The following is a 16,803-nucleotide window of genomic DNA, read 5'->3' as shown; positions in this document are numbered from 1 at the left end:
GGATATAAACGACGGAAAACTCTTGAAGAGGCTACGGCTCACAAAGATCCGTAGAGCCAGAAAAGAATAACAAGGAGAAGAAGCAGTAACAACACGTTGAGTTCTATCTGCTGGGAAGTTCTGCATCGGTCACAAATCTTGTCCGATACTCCGTAAGTTCGTATTTTGTTCACTGCAGAACTGCATATAATGTCTTCGAGAAGTCCAGAATCACGGTACCAACCTGGGCGCCTATGTCTACGGCGCTCTGGATTTGATGAACGAACCATTCTCGGGTTCACATTTGCTTTTCTCCATTCGCTTGGTACTCTTGGTTGCTTCAGCAAAATAAAAGACCGTGACCTCAGTAGCTATTTCAACTGGTATCTAGATTTTAGAGTAGTGCTACTACTAGTAGTAATTATGCAATTGATTAGTGATTAGTGCTATTAGTAATTATGGAATTAGTTCAGAAAGTTGTTTCACTGAAAACAGTTACTAAATAAAATTATGGAATAATCTCAATTACAACAAGCAATAAGAAGTTACTGTCTGCTTTAGTTTCTAAGAAGCTGACATATATGAGGTGTGCTCAAAAAGTAATAGCAATTTTTGTTTATCTTAAGGGATATTTGTTTATTCATCTACATCAACTTTGCCCCGCTCCTAGAGCGATTGTGTTTTTATCCCATCAGTGGTAGCAGAACTACGTCCATTCATGGTTCTCTTCAGCCTCGAGAGTAGAAAGAAGTTTCAGGGGGCCATGTACGTCGAATGTGGTGGATGAGACAACACAATGGTTTTATTTTTTGACAAAAGACCACGAACAAACATTGTGGTGTGAGCGGGAGAATTACCGTGTTGCAATTTCCACGAGAGGTTCTGTCACAATCCTGGTCATTTCCTTCGGATTGCTCCATGCTAACGGCGCGTAACTTCCAGGTTGTATTCCCGACTGACCGGACGACCATAAGGAATGACTTCATGATGCACTATCTCATCGACAAAAACAGTGAGAAGAACCTTCACATGTGATCGAACTTGTCGAAATTTTTCGGTCTTGGCTTTTCAGACGGCTTTCACAAGGACGATCTGGCCTTGGTTTCGACGTCATACCCTTATACCAATGTTTCGTCAGTTGTTATAACCTTCTTCAGAAGTTCTGGACGTTGGTGCGACCGAGAGAGGTGGTGCAGTGGTTAGTGCACTGGACTCGCATTTGGGAGGACGGCGGTTCAAATACGAGTCCGGCCATCCTGATTTAGGTTTTCTATCATTTCATGTCCATTATAATTATCCGGGCTGTTATGCCGTGGTCGCTTGATGAATTCTGAGGTGATTCCCAAAGTTTCGTTTCCGACTGCGGGAGACATCTTCAAGGGGGTCCGTAGCTCGATGGAAGGTCCAACACACCCACTGGCTCGCTACTGACTGCCGCTAAATTCCGTCTCCGCGAGCTCCCGCGCCGCGGTGTGACGTCACGTGTTTTGAAAACGTCAGTGCAATTGGCCGCTGTCCGTCGCCGTCGATCGCCGTTGCCATCACCCATTAGTGGGCGGGTGGTACACATCTTCTTTATCACCGGCATCCATATACCGTTTAATTTTACGCCCTCCTCCTTTCGGTTGAAATTATTTGGGTGTTTACCGATTTCGATTGCCTCCCTATAGATCCTTTCGTAATATCCGCTTGTGGCCGCTAGTACTTGCGTCTCCTCGAAACGAATATTGTGGTTCCCTGGCTGGAACGCATGCTCCGCGACAGCTGATCGTTCCGTTTCTACAATTTCCCTTGTGCTCTTCCAAACGTTTCTCTAATTTCCGTAAATCGCTCCAGGCAAATGCCGGGATGGTTCCTTTGAAAGGGCACGGCTGACTTCCTTCGCTAATCCGATTGGACCTATGACCTCACTGTTTCGTCCCCTCCCCCAAAATCAACCAACCAACCACTGTTGCCAAATTTCCATTCTTTGTCGCCCCTTTTCTACGGAAAATGTGCATGGGGAAAAATTTTGTTAAAGATATTATGTATTTTTAGTATCCGAGGAATTGCATTGAAGCATTAAAGTGTGTGATTTTTATTCACCCTGTATAATTCATAACTGAATGGAAGCTAAGTGTTTATAATTTTTTTAATTACTTTTGTAATAATAAAAAGGTGCGACCATCGAGATCTAGATTTTCCGTGATTTCCCTAAATCGCTCCAGGCAAATGCAGGGATAGCTCGTTTGAAAGGGCACTGACGATTCCCTTCCCCACTTTTGACACAATCCTAGCTTGTACTCCGTCTCTAATGATTTCGTTGTAGACAGGGCGTTAAACCCAATCTTCCTTCATATCCTTTGATCGTTGTCGAGCCGGCCGGAGTGGCCTTGCAGTTCTAGGCGCTACAGTCTGGAACCGAGCGACCGCTACGGTCGCAAGTTCGAATCATGCCTCGGGCATGGATGTGTGTGATGTCCTTAGGTTAGTTAGGTTTAAGTAGTTCTAAGTTCTAGGCGTCTGATGACCTCAGAAGTTATGTCGCATAGTGCGCAGAGCCATTTGAGCCATCGTTGTCGACTTCTTTCAGCAATTCCTGAGCTATGTCAACGCGACGTCGTTTTTGGTCAAACTTCAACAATTTCAAAAAACGTTTTGCTACACTTTCATGCCTAAAACATCAGAAAAAATTGCTTGGCTCGGGGCAAAGGCTTTGTCAACATCATTAGCAACCTCTCTAAAAAATGGTTCAAATGGCTATGAGCACCATGCGACTTAACATCTGATGTCATCAGTCCCCTAGAACTTAGAACTACTTAAACCTAACTAACATAAGGACATCACACACACAATGCGATCATCCAGAACCATTTTCTCTACTTCTTTAACACTGTCGTCGGTAACAGATGTGTTACGGCGTCCGGGGTGGTTGTCTTCGACGTCTTCTCGGCCCTCTTTGAAACATTTATACCACTCGTAAACTCTTGTCTTACTCATGCTGTATTAGCCAAATGCCACATTCATTATTTTGAATGCAGTGCTGCACTTTATTCCATTTTTCAAGCAAAACTGAATGCAAATTCTTTGATCCATCTTTTTCGAAAGTAAAAATTAGCGAGCGCTCGAAAACACGTATAACCTATTAGAATGTCAACAGTAAGTTAAATATTCCAAACAGTTGGTAATTCGAACATACCGGGTGATCAAAAATTCAGTATAAATTTGAAAACTGAATAAATCACGGAATAATGTAGATAGAGAGGTACAAATTGACACACACGCTTGGAATGACATGGGGTTTTATTAGAACCAAACAAATACAAACGTTCAAGAACTGTCCGACAGACGGCGCTTCATCTGATCAGAGTAGCAATAATTAGCATAACAAAGTAAGACAAAGCAAAGGTGCTGTCCTTTACAGGAAATGCTCAATACGTCCACCATCATTTCTCAACAATAGCTGCAGTCGAGGATTAATGGTGTGAACAGCACTGTAAAGCATGTCCGGAGTTATGGTGAGGCATTGGTGTCGGATGTTGTCTTTCAGCATTCCTAGAGATGTCGGTCGATCACGATACACTTGCGACTTCAGGTAACCCCAAAGCCAACAATCGCACGGACTGAGATCTGGGGACCTGGGAGGCCAAGCTTGACTAAAGTGGCGGCTGAGAACACGATCATCACCAAACGACGAGCGCAAGAGATCATTCACGCGTCTATCAATGTGGGGTGTTTTTTGGTTCTAATAAAACCCCATGTCATTCCAAGCATGTGTGTCAATTTTTACCTCTCTATCTACATTGATCCGTGGTTTATTAGATTTTCAAACTTATACTGACTTTTTGATCACGAAGTACATCAACTTTGCCCCGCTCCTAGAGCGATTGTGTTTTTATCCCATCAGTGCTAGCAGAACGACGTCCAGTCACGATTCTCTTCGGCCTCGGGAGTAGAAAGAAGTCGCAGGGGGCCATGTACGACAAATGTGGAAGATAAGACAACACAACGGTTTTATTTTTTGGCAAAAGATCACGAACAAACATTGAGGTGTGAGCGGGAAATTTATCGTGATGCAATTTCCACGAGAGGTTCTGACACAATTCTGGTCGTTTCTTTAGTATTGCTTCATGCTAACTGCGCGTAACTTCCAGGTAGTGTTCCCGACTGACCGGACGACCATAAGGAATGACCTCATGATGCACTATCTCATCGACAAAAACAGTGAGAAGAACCTTCGCAGCCGGCCGCGGTGGCTGTGCGGTTCTGGCGCTGCAGTCCGGAACCGCGGGGCTGCTACGGTCGCAGGTTCGAATCCTGCCTCGGGCATGGGTGTGTGTGAGGTCCTTAGGTTAGTTAGGTTTAAGTAGTTCTAAGTTCTAGGGGACTAAGATTTTGAGTCCCATAGTGCTCCGAACCATTTTTTTTAAGAACCTTCACATGTGATCAAACTTGTCGACATTTTTCGGTCTTGGAATTTCAGACGGCTTTCACAAGGACGGTCTGGCCTTGGTTTCGACTTCATACATTTATACCCACGTGTCGTCAGCTGTTATAACCTTCTTCAGTAATTCTGGACGTTGGTGCGACCGAGCGAGTTGGTGCAGTGGTTAGTGCACTGGACTCGCATTTGGGAGGACTGCGGTTCAAATACGAGTCCGGATATCCTAATTTAGGGTTCTGTGATGTCCCTAAATCGCTCCAGGCAAATGCTGGGATGGTTACCTTGAAAGGGCACGGCTGACTTCCTTCCCTAATCCGATCGGACTGATGACTTCGTCCCCCAGCCCAAACTCAACCAACCAACCACTGTTGCCAAATTTCCCTTTCTTTGTCGCCCTTTTTGTACGGAAAATGTGCATGGGACAAAATTTTGTTAGAGATATTTTGTATTTTTAGTATCCGAGGAATCGCAATGAAGCATTAAAGTGTGTGAATTTTTATTCACCCTGTATAATTCATAACTGAATGGTATCTAAGTGTTTATTATTTTTTATTTATTACTTTTGTGATAGTAAATAAGTCCGACCAGATCTAGATTTTCCGTACAAATGGTTCAAATGGCTCCGAGCACTTTCGGAGTTAACATCTGAGGTCATCAGTCCCCTAGAACGTAGAACTACTTAAACCTAACTAATCTAAGGACATCACATCCATGCAGGAGGCAAGATTCGAACCTGCGACCGTAGCAGTCGCGCGGTTCTGGACTGAAGCGCCTGGAACCGCTCGGCCACAACGACAGGCTAGATTTTCGGTGGTTTCCCTAAATCGCTCCAGGCAAATACCGGTATGGCTCCTTTGAAAGGGCACGGCCGATTTCCTTGCCGACTTTCGACAAAATTCTAGTTTGTGCTCCGTCTCTAACGACGTCGATGTCGACGGGGCGTTAAACCCAATGTTTCTTCCTTTCCTTTGATCGTTTTTGATTTCTTTCAGCAATTCCTGAGCTATGTCTACCCAACGTCGTTTTTGGCCAAAATTCAAAAATTTCAGAACAAACTTTGTTGCTACACTTTTAATTCCCAAAACATCAGAAAAAATTGCTTAGCACGGGCGAAAGGCTTTGTCAACATCATTAGCAACCTCTCTAAAAAATGGTTCAAATGGCTCTGAGCATGGGACTTAACATCTGAGGTCATCAGTCCCCGAGACTAACGTAACTAATCTAAGAACATCACACACATCCATGCCCGAGGCAGGATTCGGACCTGCGGCCGTAGCAGCAGCGCGTTTCCGGACTGAAGCGACTAGAGCCGCTCGGCCACAACGGCCAGCAGCAACCTCTCTAATGGATATTCGGGGATCTTCCAGAACCATTTTCTCTACTTCTTTAACACTGTCGTCGGTAACTGATGTGTTAGGGCATCCGAGGCTGTTGTCTTCGACGTCTTGTCGACCCTCTTTGAAACGTTTGTACCACTCTTGTCTTGCTCATAGTGCATTAGGCCACAGTCATTATTTCAAATGCCGTGCTGCACTTTATTCCATTTTTCAAGCAAAATTGAATACAAATTCTTTGATCCATCTTTTTCGAAAGTAAAAATTCAAAAATGTTCAAATGTGTGTGAAATATTATGGGAATTAACTGCTAAGGTCATCAGTCCCTAAACGTACACACTACTTAACTTAAATTATCCTACGGCCAAACACATACACCCATACACGAAGGAGGACTCGAACCTCCGCCGGAACCAGCCGTATCGTAAAAATTCGTGAGCACTCGAAAGCACGTATGACCTTTTAGAATGTCAATAGTAAACTAAATATTCCAAACAGTTGGGAATACTAACCTAGATCAGGAAAATGTGTACCAACAAACTGAAACTCGGATACATACAGCCAGCGAAATTGAAAAATTCCCGTTACATTTTGATCACACCTCGTATGTGTATCACCAACAAAAAAATAAATAAAAGTTAGCAAATGATAAAAGAATTGGCCCCAGAATGGAACCGTGAGGGACGTCCTAGATTAAAATGAATGTAATGGAATTAAATAAATGACAGAATGTATCTTATCCAAAGCGAGTTTTCCAGTGACTGACCTGCGAGGGGTGTGCGCAGCACGCATCGCAGGATGGCCAGTGGGGGCGGGCGAGGCGGCGGCACGATGCTGCTCAAGAGCGTGTCGCTGTTTCTGGCGCGCGGGCGCCGGGCGTCGCAGTCGGCGGCGGCGGCTGCGTCGGCTGCGGCGGCGGCGGCGGGGCTTTCTGGTGGGGGCGGCGCCGCGGCAGGGGGTGGGGCGGCCCGCGGGGGCGGCAAGCGGCGGCGCAAGGGCGGCGCGAGGCAGTCGCGGCCGGCAGCCCCAGCCGCGGGCCGCAGGGCGGCCATGGGGGACGACGCCGCCGCCGCCTCGGCCAAGGGCGCGCACCTGCTCGTCGAACACCTGCGCCGCCGCACGCACTTCTCCAGGTGCGTGCCAGCCCCTCCTCTGCCTTTTGCACACTCATTACTGAAGCGCTGTGTCGAAATACAGCAAACATATCGTTACATAATTATAAGCAGTTTAGTTGGTTGTTAGTTACATGTTCCATTGATCATTTGAACGTACAGTCGTGGACAAAATGCGCGAGACCCCTCGCCTTTTCGTTATGCTGATCAGCACAGCTTTAAAGTCTGCTACACAGCATAACAGGCAAGGCGACCAAGTGCTACCAACATACTATGCAAACGCGTGAAATTGAAAAATTATCCGAAATTTGTGACTGGTTTCAATCGTGTGTAAGACTATATTAATGCTGATTAGTGTGTTAACTACAACTCCTAAATACAGGGTGTTAGAAACAGGTACGGCCAAACTTTCAGGAAACATTCCTCACACGCAAATAAAGAAAAAAATGTTATGTGGACATGTGTCCGGAAACGCTAAATTTCCATGTTAGAGCTCATTTTAGTTTCGTCAGTATGTACTGTACTTCCTCGATTCACAACCAGTTGGCCCAATTGAAGGAAGCTAATGTTGACTTCGGTGCTTGTGTTGACATGCGACTCACTGGGCAGGCATTGTTGGTGATGTCTCTATTGGGCCCCATGTTCTTTCACCTACGCTCAATGGAGCACATTAGCATGATTTCATACGAGATACTCTACCTGTGCTGCTAGAACATGTGCCTTTACAAGAATGACACATCATGTGGTTCATGCACGATGGAGCTCCTGCACATTTCAGTCGAAGTGTTTGTACGGTTCTCAACAACAGATTCGGTGACCGATGGATTGGTAGAGGCGGACCAATTCCATGGTCTCCACGCTCTCCTGACCTAAACCCTCTTGACTTTCATTTATGGGGGCATTTGAAAGCTCTTGTCTACGCAACAGTGGTACCAAATGTAGAGACTCTTCGTGCTCGTATTGTGGACGGCTGTGATACTATACGCCATTCTCCAGGGGTGCATCAGCGCATCAGGTATTCCATGCGACGGAAGGTGGATGCATGTATCCTCGCTAACGGAGGACATTTTGAAAATTTCCTGTAAGGAAGTGTTTGAAGTCACGCTGGTACGTTCTGTTACTGTGTGTTTCCATTCCATGATTAATGTGATTTGAAGAGACGTAATAAAATGAGCTCTAACATGGAAAGTAAGCGTTTCTGGACACATGTCAACATAACATATTTTCTTTCTTTGTGCGTGAGGAATGTTTCCTGAAAGTTTGGCCGTACCTTTTTGTAACACCCTGTATAAGATATAAATGAAAGGAGAAACGCTAATTGCCGAAGTGACCTTGCGGCTCTAGGCGCTGCAGTCTGGAACCGCGAGACCGCTAAGGTCGCAGGTTCGAATCCTGCCTCGGGCATGGATGTGTGTGATGTCCTTAGGTTAGTTAGGTTTAACTAGTTCTAAATTTTAGGGGACTAATGATCTCAGAAGTGGAGTCCCATAGTGCTCAGAGCCATTTTTTAGAAACGCTAATTAGTATGAACTGTACTAATAAAAATGAATTTCAGCTTATCGAGGTAACATAACTGTTTTAGTAAGACAAAGTACCCCAGATCGTTACGAATTAGCAAAACATTATGCGCATTCGGCCGCGACGTGGTCTGTGTCAACGGTCAAACCAGTCATACTGGATTACCGTTGCTGACCTACCATGAAAGTGTGCAAATTTAGCAATGCGTGAATATTCATAACGAAATTCAGTTAAAAATCATTCAGTGCCACACTTAAGTCAGTTCAATTATTAACATAAGTGGAAAAAGTTACAAAAGTTTCATATCGACATCCACAGGGCGCCGGTACAGAATAAAGGTAGCAATAAAACTTATTGTTGGCGCCAGAATTTCTTAAAATTCCTTTACTGGTAGTCTGTCAGCCTCCGTCGAGATTAGAATCGAAAACAAACCAGTCCTCCCTTGCAGTAGCAAACACCTTTCACTACTCTAGCAGACAACCCTGGCAAACAGCCCTCTATTATTACACCAGACATGAATAACCCGGCAATTTTGCAATGAAAATGCCAAAATGATCTGCAGTTTCTGTTGCATAGAGCTTTCTGGAATCAAACACATGAATTGTTTACCTTTATGTCACCGCTTGTGACAATCATTCGGGATGTTTACCGAAATAACAAAAAACTGTTATTAGCGAGTAAATTTAGCAGGATTATTTTGCAACCCCTCCTCAACCCCCCCCCCCCCCCCCCCCTAGGAAATTATCGGCGACGTAGCTGCCAAACGTATTCTACAGTTTTTCGAATTCTTTAGATCCAAGTCGTAGACACAGATATGTGAATACAACAGATTGGCTTATACTTGAGGTATTTCTTTTCCCACGAAGTGGTGGCAGACGATGCTGTGGCCTCTTCGAAGCGCTTTTCTGTTTTCTGTGGCTGCCGCCTTAATTTTAGTTTAGATATTAATGATTCATTCGGTCATGGTAACGGATGGTTCACTGTAGCCAATGTTCGTGGAGGTTCTGGAGTACCAAATGTTCCTGGACCGAAAGTTTCGTTGACAAAGACATTATTGCATTTCGCACCTACCATATGGCCGAACTCGCTAATAAAGACTTTGGTAAATCTGCTTATATGTGGACTTCTGCTTTGTCTTTGTATACTCGTAATAGGAGGAAAATATCTGTAAATGAGTCTGTATTCATTTGGGTAAAAGGTAAAGGAGTATGTGAATATGTAAAGTTTGTTGGTGACTGTACTGTATATTTCTGTATATCTCAGCACATCAGCTGAGCGAACTTGCATAGTATATTGGTAGCACTTCGTCGCCTTGCCTGTTATGCTGTGTAGCAGACTTTAAAGTTGTGCGGATCGGCATAATGAAAAGGCGAGGGGTCTCACTCGTTTTGTCCAGGACTGTAACGTTTATTGAAACCATGTGGAATGAGTCAGTTTACAAGACATATGTACACTGAGGTGACAAAAATCATGGGATACCTTATAATACCGTGTCGGACCTCATTTTTCACGGCGGAGTTCGGAAACTTGAGGTGGCGTGGACTCAACAAGTCGTTGGAAGTCTCCTGCAAAATTATTGAGCCATGCTGCCTAAATAGCCGTCCGTGATTACGAAAGGTTGTTGGCGAAGTATTTTGTGCACGAACTGACCTCTCGATTGTGTCCCAGAAAGGTTCCAAGGGATTCATTTGGGTGGTCAAATCATTCGCTCAAATTGTCCAGAATATTCTTCAAACCAATCGCAAACAATTGTGCCGCTGTGACATGGTGCATTGTCATCCACAAAAATTCCATCGTTGTTTGGGAAAGTGAAGCCAATCAACGGCTGCAAATTGTCTCCACGTAAACGGACATATCCATTTCCACTCAGTGATCTGTTAACTTGGACCAGAGGACCCAGTACATTCCATGGAAAAAGAGTCACTACCAACTTGCACAGTACGTTGCTGAAAACCTGCGTACATGGATGCGTGAGTCTGTGCCAGGCTCGAACCCAATCATCAGCTCTTACCGTTTGAAATCGGGACTCACCTGTCGTGGCCACGGGTTTTACAATCATGTAGAAGAGGGGCTGCAGGCGATGCAATGCTTCCAGAATGAGAGTTTCACTCTGCAGCGGAGTGTGCGCTGATATGAAACTGACTTGCACATTAAAACTGTATGCCGGACCGACACTCGAACTCGGGACCTTTACCTTTCGCAGGCAATTGGTAGAGCACTTGCCCGCGAAAGACAAAGGTCTCGAGTTGAAGTCTCGGTCAGCTACACAGTTTTAATCTGCCAGGAAGTTTGATGTCATGCAGTTGGCAAAAGCACTCGCGTCGGCCGCCTGTTGCCAAAGCCCATTATCGCCGAATACGTTCGTGGTATGTCCCACATAGATTTCTGCGGTTATTTCAAACTGAGTTGTTTGTCTGTTAGCACTGACAACTCTACGCAAACGCCGCTGCTCTCCGTCGTTGTCCTTGGTGAGAGGTGATGCCTCATGTTTGATATTCTCGGCACATTCTTGGCACTGTGGATCTCGGAAGACTGAATTCCCTCACGATTTCCGAATTGGAATGTTCCATTCGTCTAGCTCCAACTACCATTCCGTGTTCAAAGTCTGCTCATCCCCGTCGTGAGTGTCGTGAGAGCATAACAACGTCGGAAACCTTGTCACATGAATCACGTGGATACAAATGACACTCCGACTTTGCACTGCCCTTTCATATCTTGTGTACGCAACACTACCGCTATCTGTAAATGTACATATCGCTATCCCATGACTTTGTCACCTTAATGTACATTATAAGTGTCCACATTAATGAACACAACATTTTTAGTCCCACTCATGCAACTAGACTTAAAACAAGTGATTTTGATTTTCGTACCTCAATCAGCAACAACGGAACCCTTAAGCCCTTAAGGCGAACTTTCTTGTCCAGCCGTCTGTTTGTCTGTCCGACTGTTTTTTTTTTTTCAGGAATTGGTAGACGAATCAAGTTGATATTTGTGTCACATATTGAGGTCAACGGTTCCTTGGCGATGCAAAACATTGAAGCTTCTAGGTTAATGCAATTAAAAGACACGACCGTTTATATTGCTTATTTTGATAGTAGCATACTTTCTCATCAATACTTGTAGGGGGCTTCCAGTTGGATAAGAATCAAGAAATTTGGCAAAAAAGGAAGCTTTCACAACATAACTGAAGGAAAAAATCTGAAAACTACACTCCTGGAAATGGAAAAAAGAACACATTGACACCGGTGTGTCAGACCCACCATACTTGCTCCGGACACTGCGAGAGGGCTGTACAAGCAATGATCACACGCACGGCACATCGGACACACCAGGAACCGCGGTGTTGGCCGTCGAATGGCGCTAGCTGCGCAGCATTTGTGCACCGCCGCCGTCAGTGTAAGCCAGTTTGCCGTGGCATACGGAGCTCCATCGCAGTCTTTAACACTGGTAGCATGCCGCGACTGCGTGGACGTGAACCGTATGTGCAGTTGACGGACTTTGAGCGAGGGCGTATAGTGGGCATGCGGGAGGCCGGGTGGACGTACGGCCGAATTGCTCAACACGTGGGGCGTGAGGTCTCCACAGTACATCGATGTTGTCGCCAGTGGTCGGCGGAAGGTGCACGTGCCCGTCGACCTGGGACCGGACCGCAGCGACGCACGGATGCACGCCAAGACCGTAGGATCCTACGCAGTGCCGTAGGGGACCGCACCGCCACTTCCCAGCAAATTAGGGACACTGTTGCTCCTGGGGTATCGGCGAGGCCCATTCGCAACCGTCTCCATGAAGCTGGGCTACGGTCCCGCACACCGTTAGGCCGTCTTCCGCTCACGCCCCAACATCGTGCAGCCCGCCTCCAGTGGTGTCGCGACAGGCGTGAATGGAGGGACGAATGGAGACGTGTCGTCTTCAGCGATGAGAGTCGCTTCTGCCTTGGTGCCAATGATGGTCGTATGCGTGTTTGGCGCCGTGCAGGTGAGCGCCACAATCAGGACTGCATACGACCGAGGCACACAGGGCCAACACCTGGCATCATGATGTGGGGAGCGATCTCCTACACTGGCCGTACACCTCTGGTGATCGTCGAGGGGACACTGAATAGTGCACGGTACATCCAAACCGTCATCGAACCCATCGTTCTACCATTCCTAGACCGGCAAGGGAACTTGCTGTTCCAACAGGACAATGCACGTCCGCATGTATCCCGTGCCACCCAACGTGCTCTAGAAGGTGTAAGTCAACTACCCTGGCCAGCAAGATCTCCGGATCTGTCCCCCATTGAGCATGTTTGGGACTGGATGAAGCGTCATCTCACGCGGTGTGCACGTCCAGCACGAACGCTGGTCCAACTGAGGCGCCAGGTGGAAATGGCATGGCAAGCCGTTCCACAGGACTACATCCAGCATCTCTACGATCGTCTCCATGGGAGAATAGCAGCCTGCATTGCTGCGAAAGGTGGATATACACTGTACTAGTGCCGAAATTGTGCATGCTCTGTTGCCTCTGTCTATGTGCCTGTGGTTCTGTCAGTGTGATCATGTGATGTATCTGACCCCAGGAATGTGTCAATAAAGTTTCCCCTTCCTGGGACAATGAATTCACGGTGTTCTTATTTCAATTTCCAGGAGTGTATAAATTTGTAATCATATCACAAGAAATTTTTTTTGGACATTTGTTATCACACTTTCTGTCAGTCTGTATGTGCGTTTGTTAAGCCCCATTTTGTCAGGAACAAGCAGACGTATCAATTTGAATTTTATGGCTCATACTAAGGTTTATGGGCCCTTGGCGGAGTAATACATGTAAGCTTCTAAGTCAATGCAACCCAAAGATAAGGCATTTCGGTCACATACTATGACACTAGCAAACTTACTCATCAAATCTTTACGGTATTTTCCGTTGGCCTAGAATAGTGAAATTTGCCAAGAATGAGGGTTTCACAATACAATTAAAGGGAAAAAAATCCGAAAACTGTAAATTTTTATCTATATCACACGCAAAATTTTTTTATCATCTATTGTCAGACTGACCGTCCGTCTATTAAACCCATTTTGTCAGGAACAGGTAGACGTATCAGGTTGAAATTTATGGCACGTGCTAAGACCTACAGGTTCTTGGCCGTGTAGTAATTGTAAGCTTCAGCTCAATGCAATTAAAAGACAATAAGAGACAGGAGAACAAGAAAGCACGGCTACTTTCAAGTTTACAGGATTCTGTCTTATTAGATGCATCATGACGTAGTCTAAATCTGTGTCGGCTAGGAACACATGTTTCCCCATCGTCGGCAGGAATCCAACTCCTCTACCGAAGTCTGCCTCTCTCCCTTGTTCAAAATGGAGACCCGACTTTCTGGGGGCGGAAAATGGCGGCGCTCGCCATTCTAGCCAATGAGACCGCGCAGAATTGCGGCGTGAACTACATGCAGTTCTCGCAAACAGTCAGAATGCAGCAGGATGGCTTGTGATTCGCCAAGAATCCTGCATCATCAAATATGCAGGAGAGGCAAGGTTTCAAACGTTGGTACTGCTACTTAGGAGAATAAGTCAAGGGGCTTCTTTTACCCATACAAGGAGTTCAGACGAAATAGTCATGCTTTAAAACGAATCATTCCAGGCAGGAAATGGGCTCCGTAATAGATACTTTACAGAGATGGTAGTTTAAAAAAAAACCACAAATACCTTGCTCCCTTCCTCTTTCAAGTATCAGTGTGTCTTTAGGTTTAGAAAATTAAGGAACAACAGGACTTGACACTGCCGTATGAAAAATGGTAAAGATACCACTGCAAGATAAAATATTGTAACAATATGAAAGAAGTACAAAAAACGCACGTCTTTCAACGTAGTCATCTGAAGTCGGATGAACCTTTTCTGAGGTTCAAATGGTTCAAATGGCTCTGAGCACTATGGGACTCAACTGCTGTGGTCATTAGTCCCCTAGAACTTAGAACTACTTAAACCTAACTAACCTAAGGACATCACACACATCCATGCCCGAGGCAGGAATCGAACCTGCGACCGTAACAGTCTCACGGTTCCGGGCTGCGCGCCTAGAACCGCGAGACCACCGCGGCCGGCTCTTTTCTGAGGCCCCTTTATATATGGTGTCTACTTCTTGTAGTGTTCCATCTGCGTGCACATATGTGATGTGCACCTAGGAATAATCCATAGTTTGTGAACGCTCTAATGGTTCTTCTTGTACATTATAGTATGTAAAAGTTGCTACTGACGACAGACCAAATAGTTAAATTTTTATACTGTGATTAAGCGAAGCGCAATTTTTAAGCTACCTGAAAAAAGTAACGAGTACCATAATGTGTACTGTCTACTATGTACTCATATTCTCTATACAGAATGAAAAAATAAGTGAAAGCTGCAAAGAAGGAGAAGGCGAATCCCAACGAAATTTCAACCTTTGTTGGTTGATTTGTGAGAGGGGACGAAACAGCGAGGATGGGAACGAAGTCGGCCGTGCCCTTTCAAAGGAACCATCGCAACAGTTGCATGAAGTGATTTAGGGAAATCACGGAAAACCTAAATCAGGATGGTCGGACGCGAATTTGAACCGTCGCACTCCCGAATGCGAGTCCAGTGTGCTAACCACTGCGCCACATCGCTCTGTATTTCAACCTTCTCCTTCTCCTAGACAATGAAATTAGACCCAATATTTACGAATCCTACCAACTATAATCCACATCACCTAGCCCATCTCATAAGGGCTTTCAGTTTTCCCCTTCCGTCCCCATATTTCCCTACTCCTTTTCTCCTTCTCTCATCTTCTCCCACGGTCCTATTTATATTCATAATATAACCCTGTCCACACCCAAAACTACACCTACTTCCATGTCTTCCCAATATCAGCTCCTTCTCTATCGCAACTACCCACCCAACCTCTATACTTATACCCACACCTTCCACCCTACTAAAAAAACTTTTCCCACTCCAAAAATAGACATTTTTCCCAGCGCAGGGCTTTCTACTGTTAGTAGAAGTACAGGGCTTCTCGTTTAAGACCACGATTTTTACGTGTTTTTAAAATATTCTTACTGATTTATATTACTTTTTCCCCCTTATATTCATTCAAAATCGAAGATAATGTTCTTTTATATATAAAACTTCTTCAAATTCGTGCTTGACAAATTTTAAATCAATTTGTAAAAATTTCCACCTTTTAAATATATTATCTTTGTGTATGGATAAACTGAAGATCACTTTGATTCTACCGCTGACAGCCCAACCCCTGCCCATATGGGGTGAGGGTGATGAAACAACAGTAAAAAAAAGCAAAAAGATAGATAAAGTGAAGATGGGGTACCATACACAGACCAATTGTACGAAAAGAATTCAGGAATGTAATTATTAATGAATACGCCGTGAAAATTGACAGTTTTTGTGAGGCCAGTACTTGAAGCTGGTTTTTTGTCTTTAGTGAGCAGCCGCCTCAACCATCAGGCTGCGTTAGCACGTCTCCAACCCTAATTTTAACTTTCGTCTTCGTCTATGTTTCCATTTACGATTTCCGAACAGCTAGAGGTTTCCAAACGGCGTATGTGAGAATATTGCAACTGGTCGGACGTATTTGATTAAGGACTGTGGTTTAATGTGCCACATTGGACGTATAAGACTTTAATTACATTTCAGTTAAATGAATGGAAATCTGATTTCGAGTCCCAGTCTGGCATAAATTTTCAGTCTGTCATTACACAGTACCTTCATTGATTTCATCCGAATGGATCCATATCATTTCAGTGCATGTAATTCAATTCCTGACTGTAAATAAATATTACCCATTGTTTATATTCGTTTTAAAATGGAAAGAGAAAGGAAAGCATAAAACGGAAGGCGTTTATAGAACACTGTACACGTTAAAATATATTATCATGTCGTGTATCAATGACGTGAATCATTAATATAGGTTCGCCTGAATGAGGACCCAAGTCGCGCCGAAATTACAGTGTCGCACTACTACAGCTTAATGTCCTGTGTTCTGTAGTGCGTTAAACAAACGGTACGTCAGTGTCACGGGTCCTATATAGATGGCGACATCCTGCAAGCAACGTTTGTTTCCCAAAAAACGCTGATGAATTCCTCGAGCTCATTTGTGTTGCATAATGGCTGATGACTGATGTCGCAGCACATCATGTATGAATGCACGAGAGACGTCGTTCGTGTCAAGAACTGTCCTTCAGCAAGAAAGAATAGGTAAAGGCAGAGTAAGAAGTGCTCTTCGTAATTTTGGAAATAGGCTTGAAAATAATTTTGTTGTTATTCTTTCAGATGTAAAAAGAAAGACGTTATATTGTGTAAGTCGTTCAGACAGAAAGTCGTTATGCATCAGTTGACAATTTATGTCGTCAATTTTCCAAAAAGAATGCGACTGAACTTGGTCCTCAAATTTCTCTCATCGTAACATTTGTAATATTTTTGATTTGCTAATA

At 44.7% G+C, this 16,803-nt stretch overlaps 1 protein-coding gene across 2 annotated transcripts in view; it reads left to right on the top strand.

The window, feature by feature from the left end:
- The first annotated feature begins 6,751 nt into the window (after positions 1-6,751).
- Positions 6,752-16,803, top strand: part of LOC126278120 (calaxin-like) — a 104,466-nt gene continuing 94,414 nt past the window's right edge. For both annotated transcript variants that reach the window (XR_007550650.1, XM_049978007.1), the window contains exon 1: positions 6,752-6,869. Coding sequence is in view for 1 of the 2 variants with exons in the window: in XM_049978007.1 (XP_049833964.1) it covers positions 6,787-6,869 (83 nt within the window). In the remaining variant the exon portion in view is untranslated. The remainder of the gene's footprint in view (positions 6,870-16,803) is intronic.

Source organism: Schistocerca gregaria, chromosome 1 (genome assembly GCF_023897955.1).
Source record: "Schistocerca gregaria isolate iqSchGreg1 chromosome 1, iqSchGreg1.2, whole genome shotgun sequence".
NCBI lineage: Eukaryota > Metazoa > Arthropoda > Insecta > Orthoptera > Acrididae > Schistocerca > Schistocerca gregaria.
The sequence above is the reverse complement of the archived record's forward strand: the minus strand, read 5'-3'. Positions and strand labels throughout refer to the sequence as shown.